General features: G+C 40.6%; 1 protein-coding gene across 4 annotated transcripts in view; it reads right to left on the reverse strand.

Moving 5' to 3' along the window:
* The window catches only part of bnc2 (basonuclin 2), a 247329-nt gene extending 219649 nt beyond the window's left edge, over positions 1-27680 (reverse strand). For 2 of the 4 annotated variants that reach the window (XM_055224212.1, XM_055224207.1), the window contains exon 1: positions 27502-27680. In XM_055224212.1, the coding sequence (XP_055080187.1) occupies positions 27502-27513 (12 nt within the window). In that variant the 5' untranslated portion in view covers positions 27514-27680. Of the gene's footprint in view, positions 1-17963; positions 18131-27501 lie in introns of those variants that run through there. The other 2 variants (XM_055224206.1, XM_055224218.1) reach the window with 1 other exon arrangement.
* Between the last annotated feature and the right edge of the window lie 232 nt (positions 27681-27912).

The following is a 27912-nucleotide window of genomic DNA, read 5'->3' on the forward strand; positions in this document are numbered from 1 at the left end:
CCAGACTTGTATTCCCATCCGCTCTGGTGTTGCTTCTTCACTAGGACTGGCACAAAAACAAAATTTGACGCGTGATGTAATGCTGAGGAAAATATAGATGATAAACGATAATATTGAAACTAAACTGTGGCACTGACACAACACTCAAGCAGGATTACCCCAAAAAAATATTAGAAATGTAGGGAAATTGTGGCAGTTTTATATAGCGCTTTTCCACATTCAAGGCACTCAAAGCGGGTTTACATCAAGAAAACACTCACCACTGTCTTGCCCAAGGACACAACAACAGCATTCATCTGCGGGAGCTGGAATCGCACCTCCAACCTGTGGGTCAGCGGATCTGACCGCTCGACCGATTACGTTTACATCGAGAGCGGGATTCAAGCCGCAAACTTTCGGATTAGTGGGGGGAAAAAAAGCTCTCTAACAACTGAGCTACTGTCGCCCTCTTCCCCACATTCCCACCACGTCTGTCCCTTCTTCTCTCTCCCCCCTCTTCCCTCGCTTTCTATCTCTCTCTCTCTTTCTCTTTGTCTCTCTCCTTCTCTGCTGGGGCCACTGATATCAACATGTGCCACTCGTCCTTGAGCAGGCCCTTCTCCACAGGACTGCCCCTGCCTGTCCCCTCGCTCTTTCTCTCCCTCTCTTAATATCGAGTTGCCAGGGTAAACGGGGGCCTGCGGAATCTAATAACTATGACAGTGGGGTCTTTTTTGGCATTGTTCCTGCAGCCGAGCAGACGCACACAGGGCTGTCGGCTGGCTCTAATGAAAGGTTAAATGAATAGGACACAGTGACAGGAGGTACACTATAACAGGAGCCGGAGAATGTGTGTGATTGTATATACACAACAAGGACAGGCCCACCGCAGAGAACCACGCACCGGCGGCTCTGAAAACACGGCCGCGACAGTGCGCTGTGGCTGGGTCGCTCCAGGACACACTGTGCTCCCAAAGAATTCCAGCGTGGCTCTTGTTTGATAAATGGTAAGGTCAGTGGCAACGGGCGGAGGATGTGCGGTACATGTCTGTGCCTGTGCGACAGGAATGTGGTGTCCCATGAAAAACGCGCTCTTTTACTCTTCTCTTTTTTCTATCCCACTCTCTCCCCCTTTCTCTGACCCTCTCCTTCTTGTCTTTTCTCTCTCTCTATGTCCTCCATCTCCCCTCTCTCTTTCTCCCTGTCTCTTTTTCTCATTTGGTCTCTTTCTCTTGTTCTCTTTCTTTCTCTCTGTCTCTGCCTCTTTCTTTTAGCTTCTCTCTCACACGTTAATCCCCCTTTCTCTTTGTCTGACCCTCTCTTTCGTGCCTTTTCTATCTCTCCTCCCTCCCTCCTTCCTCTGCACTCCCTCTCTCCCAATCCCCTTCCTCCCTGTCTCTCTTTCTCATTTGGTCTCTCTCTTTTTCTCACCCTGCCTGCCTATCTATTTTTTCTGTCTCTCCTGCTTTCTTTTGGATTCTCTCTCTCACCCCTCAATGCCTGAATCTCTCTTTCCTGCCTTTTCTATCTCCCCTCCCTCCCTCCTCCCTCTGTACTCCCCTCTTTCTCACTCTCTCTCAGCTTCTGTCTCGCTTTCATCCTCTCTCTCTTGCCTTCTCTCTCTCTTTCTCTATCTCTCATTTAGCCTCTTAATCCCGTTCTCTCCCTATGTCCTTCTCTCTCTTTATCTTTCCCTTCTTTTCCTTCTCTTTCTCTTCTTTGAATTCTATATTTTCTCTCTGCCTCGCATTTACTGGCTTCTCTCTCTCACCCCGCAATCCACTTTTCTCTCTATGCCCCCTACTATCTTTATCTCCCTCTATCTTTCTCTCTCTCACCCCTCCTTTCTCTCTGCTCTTTCTCTCTGCTCTTTCTCTCTTTCTCTCTCTCTTTCTCCTGTCACAGTACTTGGCAGCAGATGTGCCCTGCTTTGAGGCACATCGTTCAATTTTGTTCAAAGTCACTACCTGTTGATAGATTACAAGGCAGACCACTGATTTAAAAGCCCCACTGTGTAATATTTCATCCAGCCTGCACACTTTATCTGGACAACAACCCACTTCGTAACGTTTCCATTTTTTATTATGCAATTTTACAGTCAAGCAACAAGTTTATATTTTGTATAGAGACGGACGGACATGTTTTTTTTATACCGTTTCTTTAGAATCCAGAGGAACCATAGACTTTATATATAAATGGACATAGCTAACCTGCTAGCCGCTGCGTTCCAAACAGGAAATGAACATGGACGCAATTCCGGCTCCATCGACTCTAATTCACTTTCTATTGAAAAACTGTCACCCCTCTCTCTGTAACTGCTGCAGTCAGACTTGTCATTTTGGTCTTAAAATGTTCGTATTAACCAGTTCGTTTTTTTTTTTCAGTTTTTATTTCACTATTGTGTCCGTAACTCAAGATATGAACATTAATAACAGACAAATGAGGCGCCTTCTTTCCCTGAGGTCATTCCTTTGATTGACCACGTTGCTAAGCGCCTGCAAACACTGGAACGTTACTTTCAACAGCTTCACTACGGATTGGCTCTTTGGTTGCTATGATACTCGCGGTCGGAAACTTGCCTCCAAATTCGTCGCTATAACTGCTAGCCTCGATGAGCTTCAGAGAGCTGTGTAGTCGTGTTTTGTACTAAAGTGTTTAAATAAAGCTTAATGTATGTTCTTTAGGCAGCACGTCGACGATAAACAAAATATCGGTCTCTGTTGGAGATTTAATGCCGATAGCCGATATGCTAAAAAGTGCAAATATCGCGGTCAATCTCTAATTTTGTATCATAAAAAACGGAAAAGACTAGCATTTTTAGCGTACGGATTTGGGCATGTTCGGTACTGCGTGTAAAACAGTCCCGCATTATTTCATTTGATTTGAGAATTTACGCCAAGCCAATCCGAAACATTACCACATCCACAGTTTATGCTTACCTTCCCTTCAACAGGAAAAGTGCACTAAGACACAAACAAACACGCAAAGTCCCCTCATCCACACACTGCCCATAATTACTATCATTACCACCTCAAAATTACCACCTTAAGTAGCACCTATGTCACCAACAATAACAAGGTAGGAGTGCTAACATGTAATCCAGGAGAGTGCTCAAACCGCAAGCCGAATAATGACTCAGAAAACTCAATGGTAACCAAGGCCCATTCATATTACGCACTGAGGTCATGTGTAACAATGTCATATTTACACAAGCAGTACGCAGGAACGACTTTAACTCGAACGGTGGCTGTTTTCATCGTGCACTGGATATATAAATGGACATAGCTAACCTGCTACCCATATTGCAAATAAAGTGAGCATGATTGAATAATCAATAACAGCACCTGCTCCCTACTAAACCAGCAGTGCGGGAAAGAAGGGGCGTTACCTTCAACAGCCTCGCTCCAGATTGGCTCTTTGGTTGCTTTGATACTCGTGGTCAGAATTCCAAATACAGAACTTGGCTCCAAATTGACAGAAGACTAGACTGAACCTCTCTCTGACCTGAGGGACTTCTCTGGTCATGTTAGAAAAGTCCTTTTAGGGACTCAACTCTGTCAACACTAATTTGCACGTAGGAGCTTATATGATAATTTTTTGCATATATTTGAGTGGAAATGTGGAGTGTAATGTTTTCAGTTGAAAGAATGGGACAATGCATGGTTTGATTGTAAATTAATGGACACTTAAATGTATTTTAATTGTTTGTAACCTGCCTGAAGACTGCAGATGGAAACTAGCTTTACTGTAGCTAAATCTGGTGTAAAGCATCTCTTCTTTTATTAATGTATTTGCACATGGTCCCTGTTAAAATAAACCAATAAACTAAACTAAACAAACTCGCCGCTATAACTGTTAGCCTTGATAAGCTTCATTTGACTGGAGCCAAACACTATGGGGGACGTCACACTCACTTAGTCCACTTCTTTACACAGTCTGTGGTCATGATGAAGTCTCCTAAAATGTTTTTAATTTTTTGTTTGCCACATTCCACATGCCACATTCCACATGCATCCATTCGTGGTTTTGATGCATTCAATGAGAGTCTACAACGTAAATCATGGAAATAAGAAAGAAATATAAATTAAAGCCGCAAGCGGCATCGAACGGCCCTCGCAGGCCATGCTTTGCACTTGGCCGACCCGGCACTCCCTGTGGGTGGCACCACTTGTTCCTTTTTTATTGGGGCTTTGGGCTGCACTTGTCACCAAACAAGTGAAAAGACATTGGAAGCGCTGATGCACATAATGCAAAAACATGTTTTTTCCAGGCATCGCCATGGCAACACCGTGCAAAATACAAACTTGGCCCCTCAGACTTTTTTGACGGGAACGATCTGAAGAGTTATTGTGCCAAATTTCATGTTCGTCGTTGAAGGTAATAAGTCGTTGTAAGACTTGGAAATGTACAAAAATTTGGAAATTTTCCCATTAGGATAGCATGGGCTGTTTTGTGCATCGCCATGGCAATCCAGTGAAAAATATGACATGGGTCCCATTGACTTTTTTGATCAGGATGACATGAAAAGTCATGGTGCCAAATTTGACATTATTCCATGAAACTAATATTGTTCCCATGAATGGGAAAAATTGGTAGGTTTCCCATTAGGATAACATTGGCAGTTTGGCGCATCACCATGGCAACACGGTGCAAAAGACGACATAGGTCTGATTGACTTTATTGATTGGGATGACCCAATGGAATTTTGTGTCAAATTTGGTAACATTTGGGAAAACTAAATTTTCGGCCTTCCATACAAATATATTAGATGTTCTGTAGGGGGCGCTATCGCGCCAATTTAGTTTCTGTCATAATGAATAGGTTTAGGCCAGAAAGTTTTACAACTGATTTGAATTTGTATGCGCAAACGGGAGCAAATTTAGAAATTGGAAAATTGGAAAAATTCCGATGGAATTTTGCGGCTTCGCCGCACAGAAACCGTGATAGGCATCATCATGAATTGGATAACTTTTGATGCCCCACTTGTCTAGAAGATGTACAGTGATTTTCAGCCCTGCCGCTGAAGTGCCTTCAGAGGAGTTGATGAAAATGCGACGTCAGCGAAAACGCTGACTTTGCATTTTGGAATTTTCAATCCAAGATGGCCAACTTCCGGTATGTCAGGGGGCGTGGTCATAATAATATTTTTTATTTGGCATCATTTGAAGAATGTGTGTACCAAATTTCGTGGCTCTACGGCAAAGTTGACATCGAGATGTCTCCCATTGACGCAATGTATTTTGACTTTTGCAGGGGGCGCTGTCGTGCCATTTTTTATGCTCAATGATGGAAGGAGTAGTAGTATTAGTTGTAGTAGTAGTAGTAACTGTAGTGGTTGTAGCAGTGATGATTAATTATACATATTTCTGCACAAAAACAACTTAATTTTGTGTCATGTTATTTATCGTCCTGTCATAAACGTCAACCGCTCAGTACTCAACAAATACTTCAGATTCAAAACTAAAACGCCCAACTAGTTTCATAGCCCACACTCCAAAGACCTTTTGCCTTGCCCAAATGCAGCAGCCTCCAGATGTGAGCCGTCTACAGCAGGCACAGTGTTAATGAGGAGGAGACACTTTGGCAACAAGCTTCACTTTCCACCATGTGCTCCCAATGTCAGGCCATGTTAACCCTAATTACTTATTTCAATGAACTGTGCCAACATCTGAGCAATTCTCGAGTACTTAAAGCCAAAACCTTGGTGGCCTCACGCTCAAATCAAAGGAAACCACCAACAAAATATTTTTCTTTGACTTTGTAGTACAGTTGTCACTTAAAATGATCTAGTGTGGGGAAAGAATTGTCTCCACGACCTGGGTGTACGGACTGTCAACTTTAGACGTACTTATGATAGTTTATTAACGGGGAGTTAGAGGGTTGAGTTTGTCGACCACAGAGTAGTTTAAGGATTGGTTAAGGAGGTTGCTGGTTGAGATCTTTCAAAAAAACATATAATTGTCATCTTACACAATGCAAGTGATAAATTTAAGTTTAAAAAAAATGAGAAAAATATGTAAATAAAAAAAAAAAAATCTGTATACAGCTGTCCCTCACTATTTTGTGGTTCACGTTTTGTGGTCTCGCAGTTTCACTCATTTTTTTGTGTAATTCTACATGCTTTTTTACATCGTATGAATGTGCATTGTGTTGTGCGTCCTGATTGGCTGTTGGACTGTAGACCATTGTCCATCAGTCTCCTCCGTGCCGTGTCTCCTGTACAGTACAGAATGTGTTCAGACAAATTTACATAAATGTTGGATCACAGTGTGACTCTGAAGTGCTGTATGTTTGTAAGTTTTCTACCTGACAAAACCCACAATGTCGATGAAACGTTCTGCACCGACAAAGGCGCCTACGAAGGTTTGAACTTTGAGAGAGTTTAAACAAGAGAGAAATGTGAGAAAATGTTAATACCTGTGTGAGAAAAGTGTATAAAGTGTGTGGTGAGGAGTTTTACAGCTGCAAAACATATAGAATAATTGTTAAAAAAAACAAAACACTGTATATAATAGACTGTATACATGCCCAATTTTACATATGATGGGCAATATCGAGTAAAAGCACTAACTACTTTTGTTCTAAGTTGAAAAGCATAAACAGCATACAAAACTTGCTAAAACTTAAATGTCCTATATTATGCAAAATTGACTCTTGTGAGCTTTAGGCCAGGTGAGAATGTTCAGAATGTTCAAAAACATACCCAGAGTTGTGTTTTGTTTCATTCACACATCTCTGAAAAACCCTTTATTATTACTCTGTCTATATCTGCACCTATATCCACCTTGTGATGTCATAAAGTAGTAGTTTTCAAGAGCTATCTTTCACCTTTTGTAAAGTAGAGACAGGCAATTCTGGAGCTGAAGTTATCCAAATGATTCTAGCGAAAGTGTATGGAGTTTAGAAACACAGTGGAGCACTTCCTGTATTACCACATGATGACATCACAAGGTGGAACAGAGTGTTTTCTGTTTGAGAGAAGAACTCAGCCTAAACACAACTCCAGGTCTGTTTGATGAGGAAACAACATTATAACATAGATCAGAAAACAGTGTAATATGGCCTTTTTTAAACAATAACTGTGATTTCTGAGGCCAAATTTTGTGGATTATTCAGGGGTTGCCCAGAGGCTTCAAAAAATGTCACAACCAAACAGAATTATAATGTAAAGACTCCATATTATCTGCTTCCACACACTGTAAAACAATAGTATCTTTAGTTATAAAACAGTATCTTTTTACGTAGGAAAAGTATGTTGGTGTCGCCAATGTACACACTGGTAAAAATGGGGTTAATGAGAGAGCTAGAGAGGGAAAAAATTAATTAGACGTCAGAGAATGTCAGATAGCATAAACAGGCAAACCTCAAAACCCTGTGAATGCTAGTTGTCCATAAGTAATCCATTTTGACAAAGAAGCTCGGGGCTATGGGGAATCTTGACCCGTCCCATGAAATGCCCCTGGGCCACACTTTGGACATGTCAGGTAAAAACGCACACATCACTTAAGAATTTATTTAAAAATATAAATAGAATTGTAGAAATGTATAGAAATGTTATGCCAAGATTAAAAACATATTGTGCTTAAACCTGCTATGTAGTTATTATCTATGACACCAGTGGATCATGTTATAATTTGGACGTTTTAATTGGCAAAAAAGATCTAAAATTACTTAATATAAGAGTTTTTTGGGCTTTTTGTTTTTTTCATTAATGCAAAAATGACAACACAACACTCCCGGAGCCTACATGGATCACTGATTAAGAAAATAAAATTGTAGAACAAAAGTATAGAGGTCATGGTCACATTTTTATATTTCGCTTTTTCACCTTCAAGGCACTCAAAGCGGTGTGTACGCAGACGCTAGGGGCGAGGGGGGTTAAGTGCCTTGCTCAAGGACACAACGACAGCCTTCACCTGTGGGAGCAGGAATTGCACCGCCAACCTGTGGGTCGCTGGATCTAAACTTTCAACTGGTGATGTTTATGTTGAGAGCAGGATTTGAACCGCCGACATTTTGGATCCGTGGACAAAAGCTCTTCCAACTGAGCTACTGTGGCCCAGAGCTCAGTCGGTAGAGCAGGGGGCGTATACTGGTGGAGAACGGGGGTTGATCGGAGCAATGACAGCTTGAATCCGGGAGTATAAAGATTAGTTATAAAAACGCATGGATCACACAAAATACAACTTCGAGAGGGTAAACGAAAGGGGAAAAACAACTAAAACATGGTTAAAACCTCTAAAAAGTCTTTTTTTTTTGCATAATATGTCCACTTTAAGATGCGCAATGTTTCGTTTTTGGGGGGATCTGCCAACTGCTGGTCTCTATGGAGATGTTATTGCTTTGCCTGGACTGCTGCTTCTTCATTTATAATATCTAAAAATAATGAAAAACAGCATCTACAATGAGCAGATAAGATAATATGTGTTTAATGTTCTGCTGTGGAACATTTCAGGCAACTCTCGAATCTCAAACAAATGGCGGATTCCACTATAAAAGTTGCATAGTGCACCTTTACACGTTGTATTTCACTGATCAAAATATTTAGCAAGACGCATACCACGAGGACATAACATAACGTGAAACAAGATCGGACTTGAGCGTCTAATTCGGCTTTCATTTGTCGGAATAATGCAAACACCGGAGCATGCGGAACGTCACCGTGCAGCTTAATCAACCTAATCCCCCGCGCAAATACAAGCTAGCAGTGTCACCGCGCAGCGCAAATGTTAGCGACTAGCCAAACTTTATTAAATTTTACAAGACAAACTGATCATTATCGCCGGTCTATGAAGAAAAAGCCAGGAATGGAGTGCGCGGTTGATTTTGTCCACTTTTTTTGCCTCAAAGTACATAAACAGTTTATAAATGAGAGTGAGGAGTCCGCGCCAACGGTTATAGGTAAAAATAACATTGTCAGGCACAGTTACCAGCTCTGAAGTCGACACTCGGGGCAATAAGTCCAAAGTCAACATGACGCGTCTAGATCCTTAGGAATTTTTCATGAGCTACCACTTATCTTGTCATATCAGATTTCTTCCACTGGCGTTTTAGAAGGGAACAGAAAAGACACCTCCAGGCCAAATGATTTCTCTTTTAATCAAATCACAAGCCAAGGAGACGAGTGCTTTTCGAGCCACTGGGGCATGGGACACTAACGCACAGGTTAGGAAAAGTCAGGAACAATGTTGGCGTTAGGGTCGTCAAAAGTATAAAAAGTCAGGTACAAATCGATGCTAAAACTGGTATTGAAACTAGATTCTATTTGAGCAGGAATCGATACTAAAAAAGCCACATTCACAGGACAGAAATGAAGTCTCAGAACCATTATAAGATGACATAGACTAGTATACGCCCAAGGACCAAGGATTACACAGATTTAACACCACATCACAATATCAAAGAAAGTAGTGTTTGTTTGGTTTTTTTGTCTATTTTTTTTAGTCCATATTATCAAAATCAAGTTGGAAATTTTACTATCGTGACAACATGGGAATATTTGATTAAAAAAGTCACAATAAGTCATAATAGTCAGTTTTTACAATTAGCAATCCTATACTATTTTCTGAGATAGACAAAAAAAAAAAAAAAGTATAATGTTTCCTCATTAAAAACATACCCAGAGCTGTTTTTGTTTCATTCTCACATGTTTAACACTAAAATCCTGCATATTTAGGCTGAGTTCTTCTCTCAAACAGAAAACACTCTGTTCCACCTTGTGATGTCATCATGTGGTAACATAGGAAGTGCTCCGCTGTGTTTTTAAATTCTATACAGCTTCACTAGAATCATTTGAATCATTTCAGCCGTAGAATTTCCAATTTCTACTAAAGAAAAGGTAAAAAGTATAGAGCTGTTAAGTTGAAAAATACCACTTCATGACATCACAAGGTGGAACAGAGCATTTTGAGCTTTGGATATATAGATAGACTAATAATAAAGGGTAACTCAAACAGGTGTGAATGAAACAAAACATGGTTATAACATGGCTTAATATAGGACTTTTTAAAGCATAGTCCAACTGTAGCCAATCCCACGCAACTAAAAACAGCACAATATTATTTACCCTTTTACTATCCATCTTACATCACCTCTTTATGGACTCTACACAGTCATCCCCCCCTCTTTACCTGAACACAACAATGCGTTTAACCTCGCTCAGATACAAGGAGCAAAGTGGTGTCTGGACTTCCCATCACAAGTGAAAGGCCAGATTTTCACTTCTCATGGAACAAGATCGAAACAACTTTATTCTAGAGCACGGTCGGAGCGGGAGGGAGCTATAAAATATAAATTATCCCCCATAACCCTATACCTCCCAGCTGAGCCATTTGGTTACAAGCGTACTCCTGTTCTCTGCTCTTTCTGCGGCGTGGACATGAGTTATACTAGGGGCCTGCAGAGGGCGGATGGATTACCAGTGAGGTGTAATTTCCCAATCGGACGCCGGCTGCTCAGTGACAACCCAGTGTTTATTTGACACAGTTGCCAGTAATTAGTTCTGGACAGAATCAATTAAAGCCACCCTAAATTTCAACAGAAAACCCTGGATTCATGGAGGTGTCCGGGAGGGGGGAAACCGTGGGGTGTATTTTAAAGTTGACTTGGGCCAAAAGTAGTTTTTCACGTTGGGTGTGGGCATGTTTCAGAGGTAAGAGTTTCTGGAGGTAAAGTCGCAAGTGATGTAGAATTTGGTACAGAAATATAGTTAGCTAGTTTTGTGAGCCAGTTTTACGTTTACGCTGGTTTCAAACATGGATAAAAAGAAGGTTATAATCAGACAAACAGTGAAAAGTTAGTTTCCAGTCCTTAACGATGACAATTAGCATGTTCCAGTTATGTTCAGAGATACATAAATATTAACTTGTTTCCTTACCAAATACATCCCTGGAGTTGTGTTTTGTTTCACTCACACGTTTAACACACACATCCTGCATATTTAGGTGTTTATTGTGATGTCATGTGGTAATACAGGAAGTGCTCCACTGTGTTTTTAAACTCCAAACACCTTCCCTTGAATCATATGTTTATAAGGCAGCTGTTAACTTGAAAACTACCACCACGTGACATCACAAGGTGCCACAGAGCATTTTGAACTTTGGAGATAATAATAATACAATAATACATGTGCGAAAGAAACAGCAACATAACTGCAAGTATGTTTTTGATGAGATAACAGCGTTTCTAACATGGATTAAAGCTTAAAAAGTCCATTTTGTGTAATATAGGAGCTTTAAAGGTTCACTGTGTAACTTTTCTGTTGGAGGAGATGTCACGGTGTTGCAGAATGTTCCACAGTACGGCATCAAATAAATCTAGACAAACTATAGACAAGCAGGCGATACCACTGGGTCAAGTTACAGGTCAGATCTGTGGAGGGATGACCTGTAATTGAACACTGTACTGTGTAACGTTCAAGTTTATTTGCCTGTTACGTCCACTTTTTAAATCCGTTCACTAATCTTATTTTTGATTGCAATAAGTTCATTTTATTTTAAAGGAAAGTAGGTTTAAAACATAAAAGTAAAACATCTCGGTATAAAAGATCAAGCCAGCACCACTTGAACCAATATTGTAATAGGCTGAATAGAAGTCGCTTTTACCAATGGCTACATCCTTTATTTTGAATTTTTATCCCCAAACCAAATATTTCCTCAGGCATTAGCTTAAGTAATTTAAGAAGCCTGTATTTGACTGTAAAATGAATTGAAAGCAGACATCGAGGGAACGCATGTAAGAAGGCATCTCGGGTTACAATTCAAACACATGCTTAAAACTGCATTACCAGCCTCTCTGTGATATTACCATGCCAGTGATAAAACACATCTTAAACGCTTATGTCACAACACCTACTCATTATCTTGTGCTGTTTGTACGGACTTCTACTGTAAATCAGAGCCTGAAGATTAGGTGTCTCTGTCCCTGAGCGCGGCAAGGTACAGAAATGTAATTATGTATATAGTGAATGTGGTTTTATGTGCTCTCCCACTGTGATCTTTATTACACGAGGAGTCCTGCTATCCAGTATGTCTCTGATTAGTCACTGGAGTGTTTGTAACTTTTTGTATTTTTAGGCCCCCAGAAGCTGACGAAGGGCCTATTAGCATCATAAGGATCTGAAGGCGAAGGCGAGGACCTCGACGACCGGATCTACGGGCATGGAAACGGTGTTGTATTTTCAAAGAGTACGTTTTAATATAGTTGATATTCTAATTTTGCGTACAATGGTCCCTGGTGTATCGCGGGGGTTATGGTCTAAAAATAACCCGCAATAGACAAAATCCGCAAAGTAGTCAGCTTTATTTCTTACAGTTATTATATATGTTTTAAAGCTGTGAAACCCCTCACCACACACTTTATACACTTTTCTCACACAGGCATTAACATTTTCTCACATCTCTCTCAAAGTTCAAACCTTCGTCGGTGCCTTTGTCGGTGCAGAACGTTTCATCGACATTGTGGGTTTTGTCTCTTTGTCTCTCTCTCTTTCTGTCTCTCTCTCTTTGTCTCTCTCTCTCTCTGTCCCTCTCTTTCTCTCTGTCTGCCTCTTTGTATCTCTCTCTTTCTGTTTCTCTCTCTCTCTTTGTCTCTCTCTCGCTGTCCTTCTCTTTCTCTCTGTCTGCCTCTTTGTATCTCTCTCTTTCTGTGTGTCTCTCTCTCTCTCTCTCTGACTCTATCTGCCTTTTTGTCTCTCTCTCTCTGTCTCCCTCTCTCTGCCTTTTTGTCTCTCTCTCTCTGTCTCTCTTTGTCTCTCTCTCTCTGTGTCTCTCTCTTTCTGTCTTTCTCTCTGTCTCTCTTTGTCTGTCTCTCTGAGTTTCTCTCTCTCTTTGTCTCTCTCCCTGCCTCTCTTTGTTTTCTCTTCTCTGTCTCTCTTTGTCTCTCTCTGTGTTTCTTTATGTCTCTCTTTGTCTCTCTCTCTCTCTGTGCTTCTCTCTGTCACTCGTTGTCTCTCTCTCTTTGTGTCTCTCTCTTTATGTCTCTCTCTCTGTCTCTCTTTGTGACTTTTTCTCTCTCTCCGTCTGTCTCTCTCTCTCACTCTCTCTGTCGCTCTCACTCTCTTTGTCTCTCTCACTCTCTCTGTCGCTCTCTCTGTGAGTTTTGTCGGGGAGAAAACTTGCAAACATACAGCACTTCAGAGTCACACTGCGATCCAACATTTATGTAAATAGTGTAATAGTGAGGGACAACTGTACCTCCAAAACTACTTACATTACCCTTTTTTTTTTACCTCTTTTTACCTTTTCTATTACACACACAATTTTGAGAGGAGGGTGAACAGTCTTACCAAATGGACTAACCGAGCCAAACTTCTCCACTGGTTGGGCTTCTACAAAAAACGTTGTACACTTTCTGAAATATTAGCTTTATTTCGTTGCAGTAGAAGCAAGAATTTTTACCAAATCAAGAAGCTATGATTATCTTTTCTCCACTGGACACTCACTTTTCTGAAATTGGCAGATTCTGACTGACCTATCCTGCTGCTAATTGAAAATCAACACAAACAATCGATGAAATTAGCAAGTGGCTTTGAAACAGCAAAAAAATGGAACATTATGTGTAATTAAAAACATATTTCTGAGAAGTATTGAAACGTACCTATCGCTGTTATCTCTCTTTGATTTGCGCTCTTTCTGATCCAACACTTGTGCTCGGTTTTGTGTGGCTACATCGTTTCTTGCCCCGGACACAAATGAGCGCTGTTACAGGGGTCAATTGGTAATTATTATCTCTGCAAATTAACGAAGAAAAACTACTTGCAAACAAGAAGTGATGAAACACAGACACAAGAGCTCATAAATTGTAATAAGACAAGACAAGACGGCACGGTTATGGGTGTGAGGGGGATGGGGTCGGGATCACCGGGGTCAGAGCGGCTTCATTAGGCCTGTCCTGGGCGGAGTGGGCAGTGTGGCCGGCCTCTATACCTGTCCAGTGGATTAGCGGAGCGGCTAACTGTGGCGTTTAACTTCGCTTGTCTTGCTCTTTCTTTCTCTCGCTCCTTCTCTCTGTCTCTTTCTGTCTCTCTCTTGCTTTCTGTCTCTCTCTCTCTCTGTCTCTTCTCTCTCTTTCTCTTTGTCTCTCTCTTTGTCTCTCTCTTTCTATCTCTCTTTGTCTCTCTGTCTCTTTTTCTCTCTCTGCCTATCTTTGTCTCTCTCTATCACTCTTTGTCTCTCTCTCTTTTGATCTCTCTTTGTCTCTCTCTCTGCCTCTCTGTCTCTCTCTCTTTCTGTCTCTCTCTCTTTCTATCTCTCTTTCTCTCTGTCTCTCTGCCTCTTTGTCTCTCTCTCTGTCTGTCTCTCTCTCTTTGTCTCTCTGCCTCTTTCTGTCTGTCTGTCTCTTTCTCTCTCTCTCTGCCTGTCTCTCTCTCTCTTTGTCTCTCTCGCTGCCTCTTTCTCTCTCTCTCTTTCTGTCTCTATCTCTTTGTCTCGCTGCCTCTTTTTGTCTCTCTGCCTGTCTCTCTGTCTCTTTCTCTCTCTCTCTTTGTCTCTGTCTCTTTGTGTCTCTATCTTTCTCTCACTCTGTCTCTGTCTCTCTTTGTCTCGCCCTCTCTCTGTCTCTCTCTCTTTATGTCTCTCTTGCTGCCTCTTTGTCTCTCTCTCTTTCTGTCTCTCTCTCTCTTTGTCTCTCTGCCTCTTTTTGTCTCTCTGCCTCTTTCTCTCTCTCTGCCTCTCTCTCTCTCTTTCTCTCTCTCTCTGTCTCTCTCTCTTTCTGTCTCTCTCGCTGCCTCTTTGTCTCTCTCTCTTTCTCTCACTCTCTCTCTCTCTCTTTGTCTCTCCCTCTCTCTGTCTCTCTCTCTCTCTGTCTCTCTCTCTTTCTGTCTCTCATTTATTACATGTATCTGTATGTGCACCATTAGTGTCATGAAGCACATACACACAGTACTGTATTTCTTGTCCTGTTTCACTGTAGCAGAGCCTCATCAGTCGTTGCATGTGTATCTTTTGCTATATTCAGTTCAGTATTGTCCCGTATCTTTGTTCGATACACGACATCTTTAACACTGCCCCATAGAAAAACATCCAGAGGTGTGAAATCTGGAGAACGCGGTGGTCTCTTCCAATCCAACGGTCTGGAAATGTTTGATGGAGGAACTTCCAAAAAATACAATGTGATTAAAAACTTTTATAACCACTGAGCACGATAGAACAATTTAATTAAAGCAAATGTAATCAATATATCTTATCAATGACCTTTGTAATTACATTTTAAAATTGTAACAAGACTTTACGGACGCCCTGTAGTAATTATAACGACAGCCCTGCAAGTACGTACATTTTACCCACATTTTACCCATTTTGACACAAGTGTAAACGTATCAGACTTGGTCCAGACACACAAAGCGAGTGACAGAGATGGATGGGTTCTCTTAATAAACTCGGAGAGGACCCCCGCGTTGGAGGGAACGGTGGCCATGGTGTGTGAGACGGCTCCAGAGACGCACAAGAATGTCAATTTACATTCCTCCTGTGTCACCCGCCACTCCGATACTCCGATACTCCGATACTCCGATGCTCCGAAACAAATTCTTGGTTGACTAAAAAGACACGTCCTGCCGATCGATTAGGGGGCGTGGCAAAAGCTCGCGTCACGATAACACATTTTGAAGTGCGGTGTATCGCTGAGGTAAATATAAATCAAACCATAAACCAGAATTACGTCCAAAACAGAATTCTAAATGTACAATATATGAGCTGCAGTAAATACATAACAGAACGTGACACTTGAGTTGTTACTTTGTGTCTATAATGTGTCATAGAAGTTCAAAATACAGCTCAAATCTCATCGTAGGACGGAAAAATAACCAACATTATCCCATCAGTATAAAGAAAAAGTACACACAATAAATACTGAGCCCTATCATGTGCTGAACGGTGAGTCGGAGTAGTAGTAATAGTAGATGACAGGACTTTACATATCTCAATGTATCTGACCCGAAGTGCACTACAACTGCAGGGAATTCATGCAAAAACAACTACGTATGCAGAGAAAAGCACCAGGGAACAAAGTATTTATATAAAGACAGATTTAACTTGTCAATCACGAGTTTAATCTGATTTTTTTTTACAAATACCAAACCATATTAACTGTTCAGCTAACTCACTCCTGTCGGCTGTTGTCCCATATAATGTAAATAAAATGTTCGACTAAGACACAATCAGCATTTACTTATACCCTGTGGAACAATTTCTCAGATTTAAAATGAAAAAAAGTAAAGTAAGTGAGATGAGTTTTGTCGTATAGTACAAATGGGCAGTGTTAAAGCAGCTCTTAGGGTCAAAACGAGACCGGTGTGTGCGTTTTGCATGTAATTATTAAGTATTTTATCATGTGCAACCAGGAAGTAAGGCTTTTTCTAGTTGTTGTTAGCATTACGGTGACAGCAAAACTCATGTACGTGTTTAAAAACTCATAAGGAAAGTCAGAAATAACACGGAATAACACTGTTTTTTTTTTTCACCTGCATTTTTGGTATGTTTACATTAGCACATATTGCAGAGGTGTCAAACCCATTTTCACCGAGGGCCGCATCAGACAAATTGTTGTTTCTGTATTTATTACTTATTCATGTTACAAATATTGCATATATATGTCCATAAATGTAAAAAATATGTCTGTATAACTGTGCATCTCCTGATAAACTGACATTTTAAGGCAGTTCTTTTAATCTATCTTGTCGTGGGCCACATAAAATGACATGGCGGGCCACATAAAATGACATGGCGGGCCACATTTGGACCGTGGGCCTTGGGTTTGACTCATGTGACATATTTGCACAATGTCTTGCCTGAGATCACAATGGCATATGCAAAAAATCTAGTAATGAAGATGAAACTGCCAAGATTTGGATTAGCTAGGAAAATTGTAAACATGGGATGGGATTTGCTTGCGGTTGCTTGACTATTGCCACTGACAAAAAGACATATTGTTTTGTACAGAAAGTGGCCTTGGACATGCACAGGGGCGAGTTACCCGGCTGGAAAATGATATTCAAACAAACTTAAGAGTTAGGCCTAAGTATAAATACATCCAAAGATTGATTTGAGAGAAATTGCTAGAACCCGTGATCAAATGGAACTAAAAATACTCTATTTACAATACAATTCTCCCCAATCTGACAATATGTCCGACAGCCAAACACTGACACAAAACAGTGACTCCACAAATCCAATAAAACGTTAAAGGAGCAAGTGCAATATGAGAAGGAATTCTGTCAAAGCTCGGAGGCTCAGTAATCTCCCTGGGCCCAGACACAACCCGGATTTTACAACAGCCACTAAAACATCTGCTTTTTAATGACGCATATTCATTCAACATACAGTATTTATGAGAACCTCTGCGAAATTGCGTTGCTCCATGTGTGTAATTTATTTCAGTGATTGTATTTTTAAGGAAACAGAAAAAGAGGAAAGGTAGAAGAAGTAGAAGTAGAGGAGAAACAGTTTGATTGTTGCATTTGGTTTTTGTAATGTGTTTTGGGGATATCTTTGTGTATTATGACTGAGATCTGGGTACTATTGCTCAGAGAGTGTTGGAAATAACATTTAGGCTGTGATTTTCATTTCTTACATTTTGACAAGGGGGCGTGTGTGTTGTTTTTAGACTTAGACTTAAACTTTATTGATCCAGAAGGTTTGAAATCAGCCCTTGGACACAGATATTACAATTACAGTTACAATTACCAAAAACAGGCGTGCGTAATTGTAATAAAATATAGCTTTTTTTTTCTTGTGTCATTGCATTCAGTCTGCACAATGTTCAACGTGGATTAGAGGAAGAAGGAAAAAAAAAGCAGAGGATCAAGGAAAAGCAACAGGTGAGGAGAAAAAGTGATTTGAAGCGAGGTAGACTTGTGCGTAAAGTTGGTCAGCGCGTGTCTCCGTTCACTGATCTGGGACACGCCAAGGCACGAAAAAAGCAAAGAGACAAGATTCCACAGTGAAAGTAAAAAGGCGACAGTCCACGGCGTGTCATATTTATCCTACCATTGCAGCATGTTGTATCTGACAGAGCCCGTCTCCTGCGCCAAAGTCTGACTTCGCCCTCAAGCGGGGAACTTTGTCCTCTCCAGCGCCGCCTGGCCCCTCTTCACTCTCGGCGTTCAATAAAAGCTCTTCATCGCAAACTTTTCGGCTCAACATCACACACGAAGCGTCAGTCACGTTTTTTGTTTTTTTTCTTCTTACTCGCTGCGTGTGGATCGATATCTCCGTGCGTCACGACGTTTTGAGGTGAGCGCGGAGGAAAGAGAGAGCAGAAGGGAGAAGGGAGAGAAAGTCCCGCGCGCTGTGCCCCGTGTCCGAAGCGACTGTTGAGGGAAAGCTGACAAGACGCAGGCTCCTAACTCCCGGCTCTGTGGCTCTACCTATGTGGAAAAAGTGTTACGCGCTGCCCCTCGTGTGTTGGCTTCCTCAAGGCGGGCGATACACGCAGCGGGCACTCGGAGCGGGAGAATAAAAAAGCAAGGCTCGTCTCTCCAGGCTCCTCCGCCGTGAATCCGCACTGTGTTTGCGCCACTGAAGGTCAACACGCTGTCTGTGCCCGAGCTTTTGATTTACGATGTGGTGTCAGCGTGTAGAGTCACATCTTTGTGACACAAGAATGTGCCAAAAAATGTCCAGAGTTTGGGGAGAGTGGCGCTTAAAACAGCACCAGAGCGTTAACAAACAGGGAGATTCCTTCTGCCTTATTCAGATTTAGTGAGTTTTGTCATTCAGCAAATAGTGTTGGCTTCTATAACCAAACGAGAGCAAACGTTTAATCACTGAAAATAAAATGTAGGCAGTTTTTATACGCGTAATTAGCGCAGTCCCACGATAACAGTTGAGTTTTAATCCTTTCATTTATAAGCTTTATTGTTTCACTTTGTTCAGCAAACTGTTGAGTTAAAGGCAATAGTTTTTGAGGTTTAGGCACATAATAGACTAATGGAAAAGAGGACAATCATAGACTTACATTTCCCTGTGTACAGAAGTGATTTGGTCTGTTCTGGACATTGTAGTGCAAAAGAAAGACTCAAGTTTTCAGTCACTCCATGAAGTTTACTTGTAGGCCTAACCCAATGCTATTTCCTGCTATTCATGTCAAATGTAAATGAGTGAAATATTCAAAAGGCAAGAAACTGTTTATCATAAAAAAATAATGAAGAATTGCTGTGTTTCAGGTGACATAATCATATTTAATACAAATAGAGATAGGGGCAGCTGACATGAATATCGTTAATACAGTAAGTTCTTGCGTCTCATCAATAATAGAAATGATCACGTTCAACATTTGTAAATTTACAGTTTGGATATTTCATGTAACAATATGAAAATACACTGTCTCTCTCCCATCTCTGAGTATGACATCATCACGTCCTACAATCTGAAAACCACAAATACCACATTGATGTTCACCGGACCTTGTTATTCAATGCAAAAAATAAACAACCTCGTAGCCTAGTTTCGTTTTAATCATCTGACAGCGTGATTTCAATGCTTTTCAATGCTCGGTCTGTTATTCCACTCACATAGAATACGACCGAGTGTTCTGATCTGAATACACAGGGAAACCATACAGCACATTAAGGGTCTCATATACCATTAGTCTATATGTGACCAACTTGAATGAGATCTCAGTCCTGTTATACCAGTGTTCCCACGTCATCCAGTTACTCACTTATATTTTGATTAATTAATGCATGATTGAAGCTTGCGTGCTCAGAAATGTTCAGTTTTCACATACTTCCTATTTTAAATAATAATAAAAAACATGGACGTCTTTTCAGTTTTGCAGTTTTTAAGAAATGTATATAGATCTGTGTAAGCTATGTTATATAAAACAGCTACAAATATAAACATATGGGGTAAAGAGAACTTATTTGTCATCTAATAGTAAAATGACAACTTGATGACAGTTTAAAAATCCTGTTATTTTATTATTTTGCAAGTTTAAATTCTTATATGGGGTATTAACTGCTAACACATAACATATTTCGATCACTATGTTACCTTTTATTGTTTGGAAAATGCTATATTCACCAAAAACAACACATCAAAATGTTTTAGAATTTGACTTAAAGTTTTGACCTTTCGTTTGCTCTCCAGGTTAAGTCGCTCCCCCTTCAGAGCACTATCACAACACAATCAGCGTGCATCCTGCTAATGAAACTACTGCACGTCGCATCACGTCTGTCAAGTTACTGTGTATGGTATTTTTGTATATTTATGGAGATTGATTGTCGTGTGGTAGTTAAGCGAACAGATCCCGGGAGAGTTCGCAAAAATACTGAAACATTTGTGGATGACATCTGACACCTCTTCAGGCATGTTTTTTTATAGCTCCAAATAGTAGATTTTGCATAATACCCGATCTTTAACATCATATTGTCATTTGAATATGTTCCGTTTTTGCTCTTCCTCCTCTCGCATCCTCATCTTTCTCTGCCCTCCTGCGACTCTACACACTCCACGCACAAACTGAACGTACATAAACAAATGCACGAGCGCAGATATTTCACACTGCTGCAGCCGTGTCCCTCTAATCCTCCTCGCTCGCTCATTAAACTTTCACTCCGCGCGTGTTTTTCAAATTTGCTCAACGTTTTCCTGACTGAGACATCTCCAAAGTGAGGAGATATGAAGGGTGTGTTTTTGAGTATGCAGCATCTTCCTCCCCTCTTCTCTCCCGCTCCCTCCCTCCTCCTCTTCCTCCTCTGTTGTGTAGTCCCATGACGGTCGTTTCTATCAAGTTGAGCGTCTGGAAGCCCCACTTGCATGTTTGGTCAACGGGTAAATAATAGATCAGGGATTAAGTCTTGTGCTAGAATCCGTTTTGGGTGTAACAAGCCGGTCGGGGGTGTCCTGGGATATGCATATTCATACACTCAAGGCCGTGGGAGAGCAAAGAGCAGCTGCTAGTTCATCAGAGGGCTTACGCTGCTAATTAAATGAGAAATGCAGGCAACAAAACAAAAGTTCTTCTAAAATGGGACATATGTAGCAATTGTGCTTTAGTTAGGCCCTTTTTGGACCTTTTTTTGTTTTATAATTTAGCATAAATGAACATATAAAATGGCGACCTAACATATATTTTCAGTACAAATCAAAAAGTATGTTCGTTTGCAGCTCTCCTTTTGAATTCTTGGTTTTTATTTATGATGCCCTCTGCTGGCAACAGTGGGGAGTGAGGCATTTTGAAAAACAAATAGCAGCATAGCTATTTTCAACAAGACACTAAGTAATGTAGATGTTCAGCGATAGAAATAAAGTGCAGAAAAAATAGATAGTTTATTACATTTAAAGTTGCACTGTGTAACTGCAAGTCTCATTAGAGATGTTATTCCACTGTCTGAAACATTCCACAGTATGGCATTAAACCTATATATCTCCACGGAGACACTATTGGACCATGTTACAGGTCAAATCTGTGGATAGGCGAACTCAGTAAGAATGTGTATTTTTGGTGTTTTTGAGTAATACAAGAAATACAAACATGCAAAATAGTTGGAGACAAGCAGACAGCAGACCTCTTCAACAAAAAGTGCATCTTTAAAATATAGACTTTAAAGGTCTTATATTACGCAAAATTGACTCCTGTGAGCTTTAAGCCATTTTAAAATGTTGTTACATCATCAAAAACATACCCAGAGTTGTGTTTTGTTTCACTCACACACGTTTGAGTAATCTTTCATTATTAAATTGTCTGCATCCCCAAACCTCAAATGGCTCTATTCCACCTTATGCTGTCATGAAGCAGTGGTTTTCAAGTTAACAACTGTTTTTTACCTTTTGTTGAGTAGAGATGGAGAAATCCAGAGCTGAAACGATCCAAATGATTCCAGTGAAGGTGTGTGGAATTTAAAAACACAGCGGAGCACTTCCTGTATTACCACATCACAAGGTGGAAGGTGAGTGTTTACTGCTTGAGAGAAGAACTCAGTTTAAACATGCAGGATTTATGTGTTAAACATGTGTGAATGAAACAAAACACAACTCCAGGTCTGTTTGTGATGTGTTCAGAACAGATCAGAATTATAGCTAGTAATATGGGCCCTTAAAACATATGAGCACTTTTATTTGCAAAGTAAAAAAACATTGTACTTATAAAAGGTCAAGTTGCCTGTGTATCTTTACTGTGGTGGAGCTCTGGCTGCATTAGACAAAACTTGTGAAGTGAACCTGAATATTAATTCTCGTCAGTAATGGTTTGTTGGAGTGTATTTCCTTGCTTCCTTCATGATGACCCTGCTTAATGCAATCATTCACTCAGCTGCCTTCTTTCCCTGAGGTCACTCCTGTTAGTGTTAGCAACAGGTTTGATTGACAGAGTTGCAAAGCGCCCGCTCCCTGCTAAACCAGATGTGTAGGTGGGAAGAGGTGTTACCTTCAACAGCTTCGCTCCTGATTGGCTCTTTGGTTGCTGTGATACTCAGGGTCGGAATTCCAAATATGGAACTCGACTCGAAATTGACCCCTATAACCGCTAGCCTTGATGAGCTTCATTTGACTGGAGCTGTCAATCAAACTCCCTTAGTCCACTTCTTTATACAGTCTATGGATAAGACACAAAATTGTGTCTGCAAGAGGTTTTGACAGCATTTTAAATAAATAAATAAATAAATAGTGTGATTCAGTTCCCTGTTTTGGCCTCACTGTGTTTAATTTAGTTCATACTTTTGAATTCTTTATAGCATTGCTTTTTTGAACCAGACGGCTTCTCAAAAGATGTCCCTCACCAGCGTTAAGCTTTCTTTTTATCCATGTCAAATGTTAACCAAGGACATGATACATCAGCATATTTTTTATGTATTTTTATTATGCATTCTTCACCTGTTTGGCATCGTCTGTGGCCAAACCTTTTTGTCAAACCTTGATTTCGTCAGATCTCAAAAGCTAAACAGGGCCGGGCCTGGTTAGTGCTCCAAGGGGCAACCGCACCCACATTCCCCAGTATGAATGTGGTGTCTGTGTTGTATGAGCGTTTATGGTGGTCGGAGGGGCTGATGGCGCAGAATGGGAACCTGTTTTCTGTAAGTCTGTCCTAGGGCAGCTGTGGATACAATAGGACACCACCGAGTATAGAGCGAATGAATTATGCACGAAATTGTAAAAATAACTGAGTATAAAAGACAAATCACCTGACAAAATGATTTTAAAAACACAGCCAGACTAACTGTACCAGCCCGACAGAGAACAGCCGAATATGTTTATTTGTCCCAGTGACAGGATCCCCACTGTTCGCTAATTACCCCGCGGGAGCCCTGATAATGAGCTATTGAACCTGCTAGTGAAGTGCTCAGCCTCCTGGGACGCCCCATCAGCCTCACGCACCCTCTCCTGGATCTATCACCCCGGCGTGGTCCTCCGTTCATTAAGTTTCAGTCACTAGCCAAGCAGAGAGAGGGCCAAAAAGGTCAGCTTGACTCTTCCCCCAAGAACAGTGGGATTGGCTGCAAGTTCTCCTCACCATTAGGAGACAGATAGAAACTTCGACCAGTAATTCTACGCTGCATTCTCGTACATTTAACTTTTTCTTAAATAAGTTATGCGCTATTGTGACACCGAGTCAGGTCAAGTTTATGTATAAGTGCGAGTTAGCCTGAGGGAGCGCCGCACAGTGTCCTTATCAAGACAAGAGGTGACATTAAATATTCATGTGCCAGCGCCTTGTGTTTCTTAGTCCTGCTGTACACTATTGACACACTGTCACTAAGTATGGATGTTTTTATTAGCAAAACATACAGCACTTAAAACTATCTCCGAACACTCAAGATATGATTACTTTTTTTTCCCATTGTTCTTATGCATTATTAATTGAGAGTAAATATATGCTATTCTGCCCACCCAAAGAGCTAATGTGTAAAAAGGATTTAATTACAGGTGTTTTATTGGCTTAAAACTGTGCGTTCTTATTGGTGGCTGCCATCAAGCTAAGTTATGAGTCAGATCTATGAAGAGGTGACCCACAGAGGAGTATTTTTAAGCTGTAAAATGTCTTGAATTTGAAGTAAATGCTTTTAACATTTTTTTTTTTTTTATTGACTGCAATGTTACATAGTGGAGCTTCATAAATGACCGAATGCCATACTTTATTTAATTTTTATGAGATTAAGTACAAATTGAGGTACAGTACAATATAAATTCAAAGTAAATAGAACTGGAATTTATCTTGCTATTATAAAGTCACTCTTCCTCTGTTTGATTGAACCAAGATATGGCAAAACATTAGTCCTATCTCGCAAAATCTCCAATCCTGAACAATTATCTCATCAGTCAATGGTTGTTTCTTTGCTGACCGCTTGTGGCCGGACCACAGACTGTGTAAAGAAGTGGACTAAGTGAGTGTGACGTCACCCACAGCGTTCAGCTCCAGTCAAATGAAGCTCATTGAGGCTAGCAGTTCCATATTTGTAATTCCGACTGAGAGTATCATAGCAACCAAAGAGCCAATCCAGAGCGAGGCTGTTGAAGTTAACACCCCTTCTCGCTTTTCAACGCTGTCAATCAAACCCGTTGCTATTTGTCTGTTATTAATGTTCACATCTTTACGTATGGACACAATAGAGAAACAAAACACCAGGATCATGTAGAGCGGGTTAATACGAACATTTTAAGACCAAAATGACAAGCCTGACAGCAGCAGTTAGGGAGAGAGAGGTGACAGTTTTTCAATAGAAAGTGAACTGGAGTCATTGGAGCAGGAATTGCACTCGTGTTTACTTTCAATTTGGAGTGCGGTGGCTAGCAGGTTAGCTTAACTATATCTAATTATATATGGCACATGTGTCAAACTCAAGGCCCATGGGCCAAATGTGGAGCGCCACGTCATTTTATGTGGCCCGCGACAAGGTAAATTAAAAGGTATGACGGTCTTAAAATATGAGTTTATCAGGAGATACAGGAGTTACACAGCCATTTTTTCATATCTATGCAAATCCGTATGCAATATTTGTAACTTGAATAAGTAATAAATATAGAAATGGTTAACTAACAAGATTAAAAAGTAGTTGCATTTATTTTACATTACATCTGGTTATATTTAGTTACATTTATACTGTCTTAGAGTTACGTCTGGTCCTTTGAGGGAAACCAGTTTGTTGATGTGGCCCTCTGTGAAAATGATTCTGACACCCCCGGTCTATGGGCTGGAGTTAGCATCTTTGGACCTATCTTGCAATAGACTATAACCCTGTTCTAAAGCCCTAAACAAATCTGTCCATTAGACCTTTACAGATCTTGTCTAGCATGATTAGTATTCAATAAACACATTCAAATTCAATAAACTCCAATTGTCCCTTATTTCCATCCCTCTAGTTCTTCACCTGTGCAATTGGGTGAGACAAACCTCCGTTATTGGACAAAAAGACAAATACTTTTCTCATCTCCAAGCTGTTTTCTACCTTGACAACATTTACTCAGTGCGATCAATGTCCCATGTCCTTGGTCTCTCTTCTGCCGTGCTGCGCCACCCGGGGGAAATATGAACTTAAACACAACCTCTCCACACCTTCATTTACACTCTCGGCGAGCAAAGGACAAGCTCCGCAGCACGGGCCCGGGGGAAATAGTTCGACTCTCCGTTCCCACCGATGCTCCTAAGGGGAGGAGGAAGAGAAGAGGAGGGAGCGATGGCGGTGTTCGAAAATAAGTGGGAGAAGAGTGACTGGCCATGAGACATTTTGGAGCTCTAAGGTTGACCATGCCAAACACTCCTGACTTGCGCCGATCAATGCGAGCTTTATGAGGAAGGAGAAGGTCATCTGATGGGAGTCGAGCAAGGGTCCGCGTGCTGTGTCTCTAGTTTGGGACGTGGGTGATGCATGATGGGACGGGAGGGGGGAGGGGGGTGTCACATGCACCCAAGTGTTATTCTGGAGTTACTGGGGCAAAAGGATGTTGTTATTTATTTTTTTCTGAATTAAGCCTTTTGGGTCATAGTCAGTGCATTTATTTTTATTTTTTCATTATTATTATTTTTTTTAATATTTGGACTGGTTTAGATTGGACTCAAAAAACAGGTAAAAACATATAAAAGGGTTGAGTACCTCGCAGCACTGGATGGAAATACCACTCAAGTTTTATGGAATCAAACCCAAAATTTGCCAACAGCTGTGTTTCCCATGAGACTATGGAGCCGCCCTGTAGTGAGTAAAAATACAGATACAGGCGCGAAAACATACTCCAGTAAAAGTACCACATGAAAAAAGTCTACTTAAGTAACAGTATTAAAGTACCTGTTTGAAAATAAACTTAAAGAGTAAAAACTAAAAGTATTTCACACAGATTCTGAGATCTAATGAAGCTTCAAATGTAGTGATTTTGATCAAGATTTGTATGAACATGTTAAAAATAAACCCCTCGGCTTTTTCAGCAGGTCTCAAGCTATAATAAAAGACTCTTTTATTTTTCAGCCCAGTTTGGAAATATAGTGGAGCAGATAGTACAGAAACTGCTCTCAAATGTGGTGAAATAAAAGTAAAATATATTCGCTGTATAATTTACTTAAGTGCAGATACCCCACCCACGCTCCAATTATTGTTTTATTACCTATTTCTTGTTATTGATCTGTCTATTGCATTCTTAGTACTTCTGTTTATTTGTTCATATACTGTACTCTATGTCTAAATAAAGCAGTGGTGGAACGTAACCAAGTAAAAGTAGTAAAGTACTGTACTTAAGTAAACATTTGAGGTAGTTTACTTAAGTACATTTTAAAGTGCGTACTTTTTACTTTACCACATTTGTGAGAAGGTATTTGCACTTTTTACTTCGCTACATTTTTGAACTGGACAGAAAAGTAAAAGTATTTTGAGCCAACAAAAATAAACAAATAGGGTTAGGGTTAAATAAAACTGCTAGGAAAATAATTGATTTAATTCAATTTGGTTTCTGTTGAGCAAAATCTTTATCTTAGTTTTACTTTTTACTCTTTAAGTGAATTTTTAAACAGGTACTTTAATACTTTTACTTAAGTAGATTTTTTCACATGATACTTGTACTTTTTACTTATATATACAATCTGTAAACAGTGCTTTTTGATGAACAGAGGCAATAAGTTACAACCTGGACAGTATAAACCTGTAAGAAACCCTGAACAGCCAACACTAACCACTCTACCACCAATCTGATTAAAGTTTACCCACTAGCAATGTATAACTTGGCACTAAACCACATCTAATACTTTCTTACTTGCAACCCTCTTGAGGCCATGAATGCCTTCTTACCCCTGTGAACTCCTGCAGGTACATCGCGGCACAAACAAGTCTCATAATGTTTGAAGCGAATGTAATTACATCAAACAGGAACATGCACTGGAGAGGTCCCATTCATCTAGTCCCAACACAAGTCACAGCCTGCCTGTATCATCCCCATGTTCACTAAACGCTGCTCATCCCACCTGGAGCTTGTACAACCGCTGTACCTCTAAAGCTGGGGACTTGTGACTCTTTAGTAGCTATTGTCATCTCTCCCACTCTATTCTTTCTTTTCTCTCAACTTCAAAGCAGTCCCCCATTAATGCAGACAACGTATCCCCACTTACCTGAGGCGGCATAGGCGGAGATTTTGCTGCACAATTCTCCGTGGAGTGTCCCGTTGTTTTTTTTTTTTTTCTCTTTCCCCCTCGTTCCTTTGCTTGTCATTGGGGTTCCTGAATTTTTTATGGTGCTTGGATTTGCATGATCGCTGTGTGCTGTCACTGGTTGGCGCCGGGAGATTAGGAGTGCGGTATAGTTCTCAGTGAGGCAGAACGCAGGTGGGAAGTGCTGAGTGCGTTTTGGGATTGTCAATACAAGAACTGTCTTGTTTCAAAGGGGTGGCTCTTTGCATATTAAATATTGAGCAAATAGGCACAAAGGATACTTCAAACTCAAGTCAGGTTACATTTGTTGTATTCACGGTTATGACTATATGAGTATGAGCATGTACTGATGAAGCTGTGACAAGTGCCAAG

The sequence above is a fragment of the Periophthalmus magnuspinnatus genome, chromosome 1 (genome assembly GCF_009829125.3).
Source record: "Periophthalmus magnuspinnatus isolate fPerMag1 chromosome 1, fPerMag1.2.pri, whole genome shotgun sequence".
Taxonomy (NCBI): Eukaryota; Metazoa; Chordata; class Actinopteri; order Gobiiformes; family Gobiidae; genus Periophthalmus; species Periophthalmus magnuspinnatus.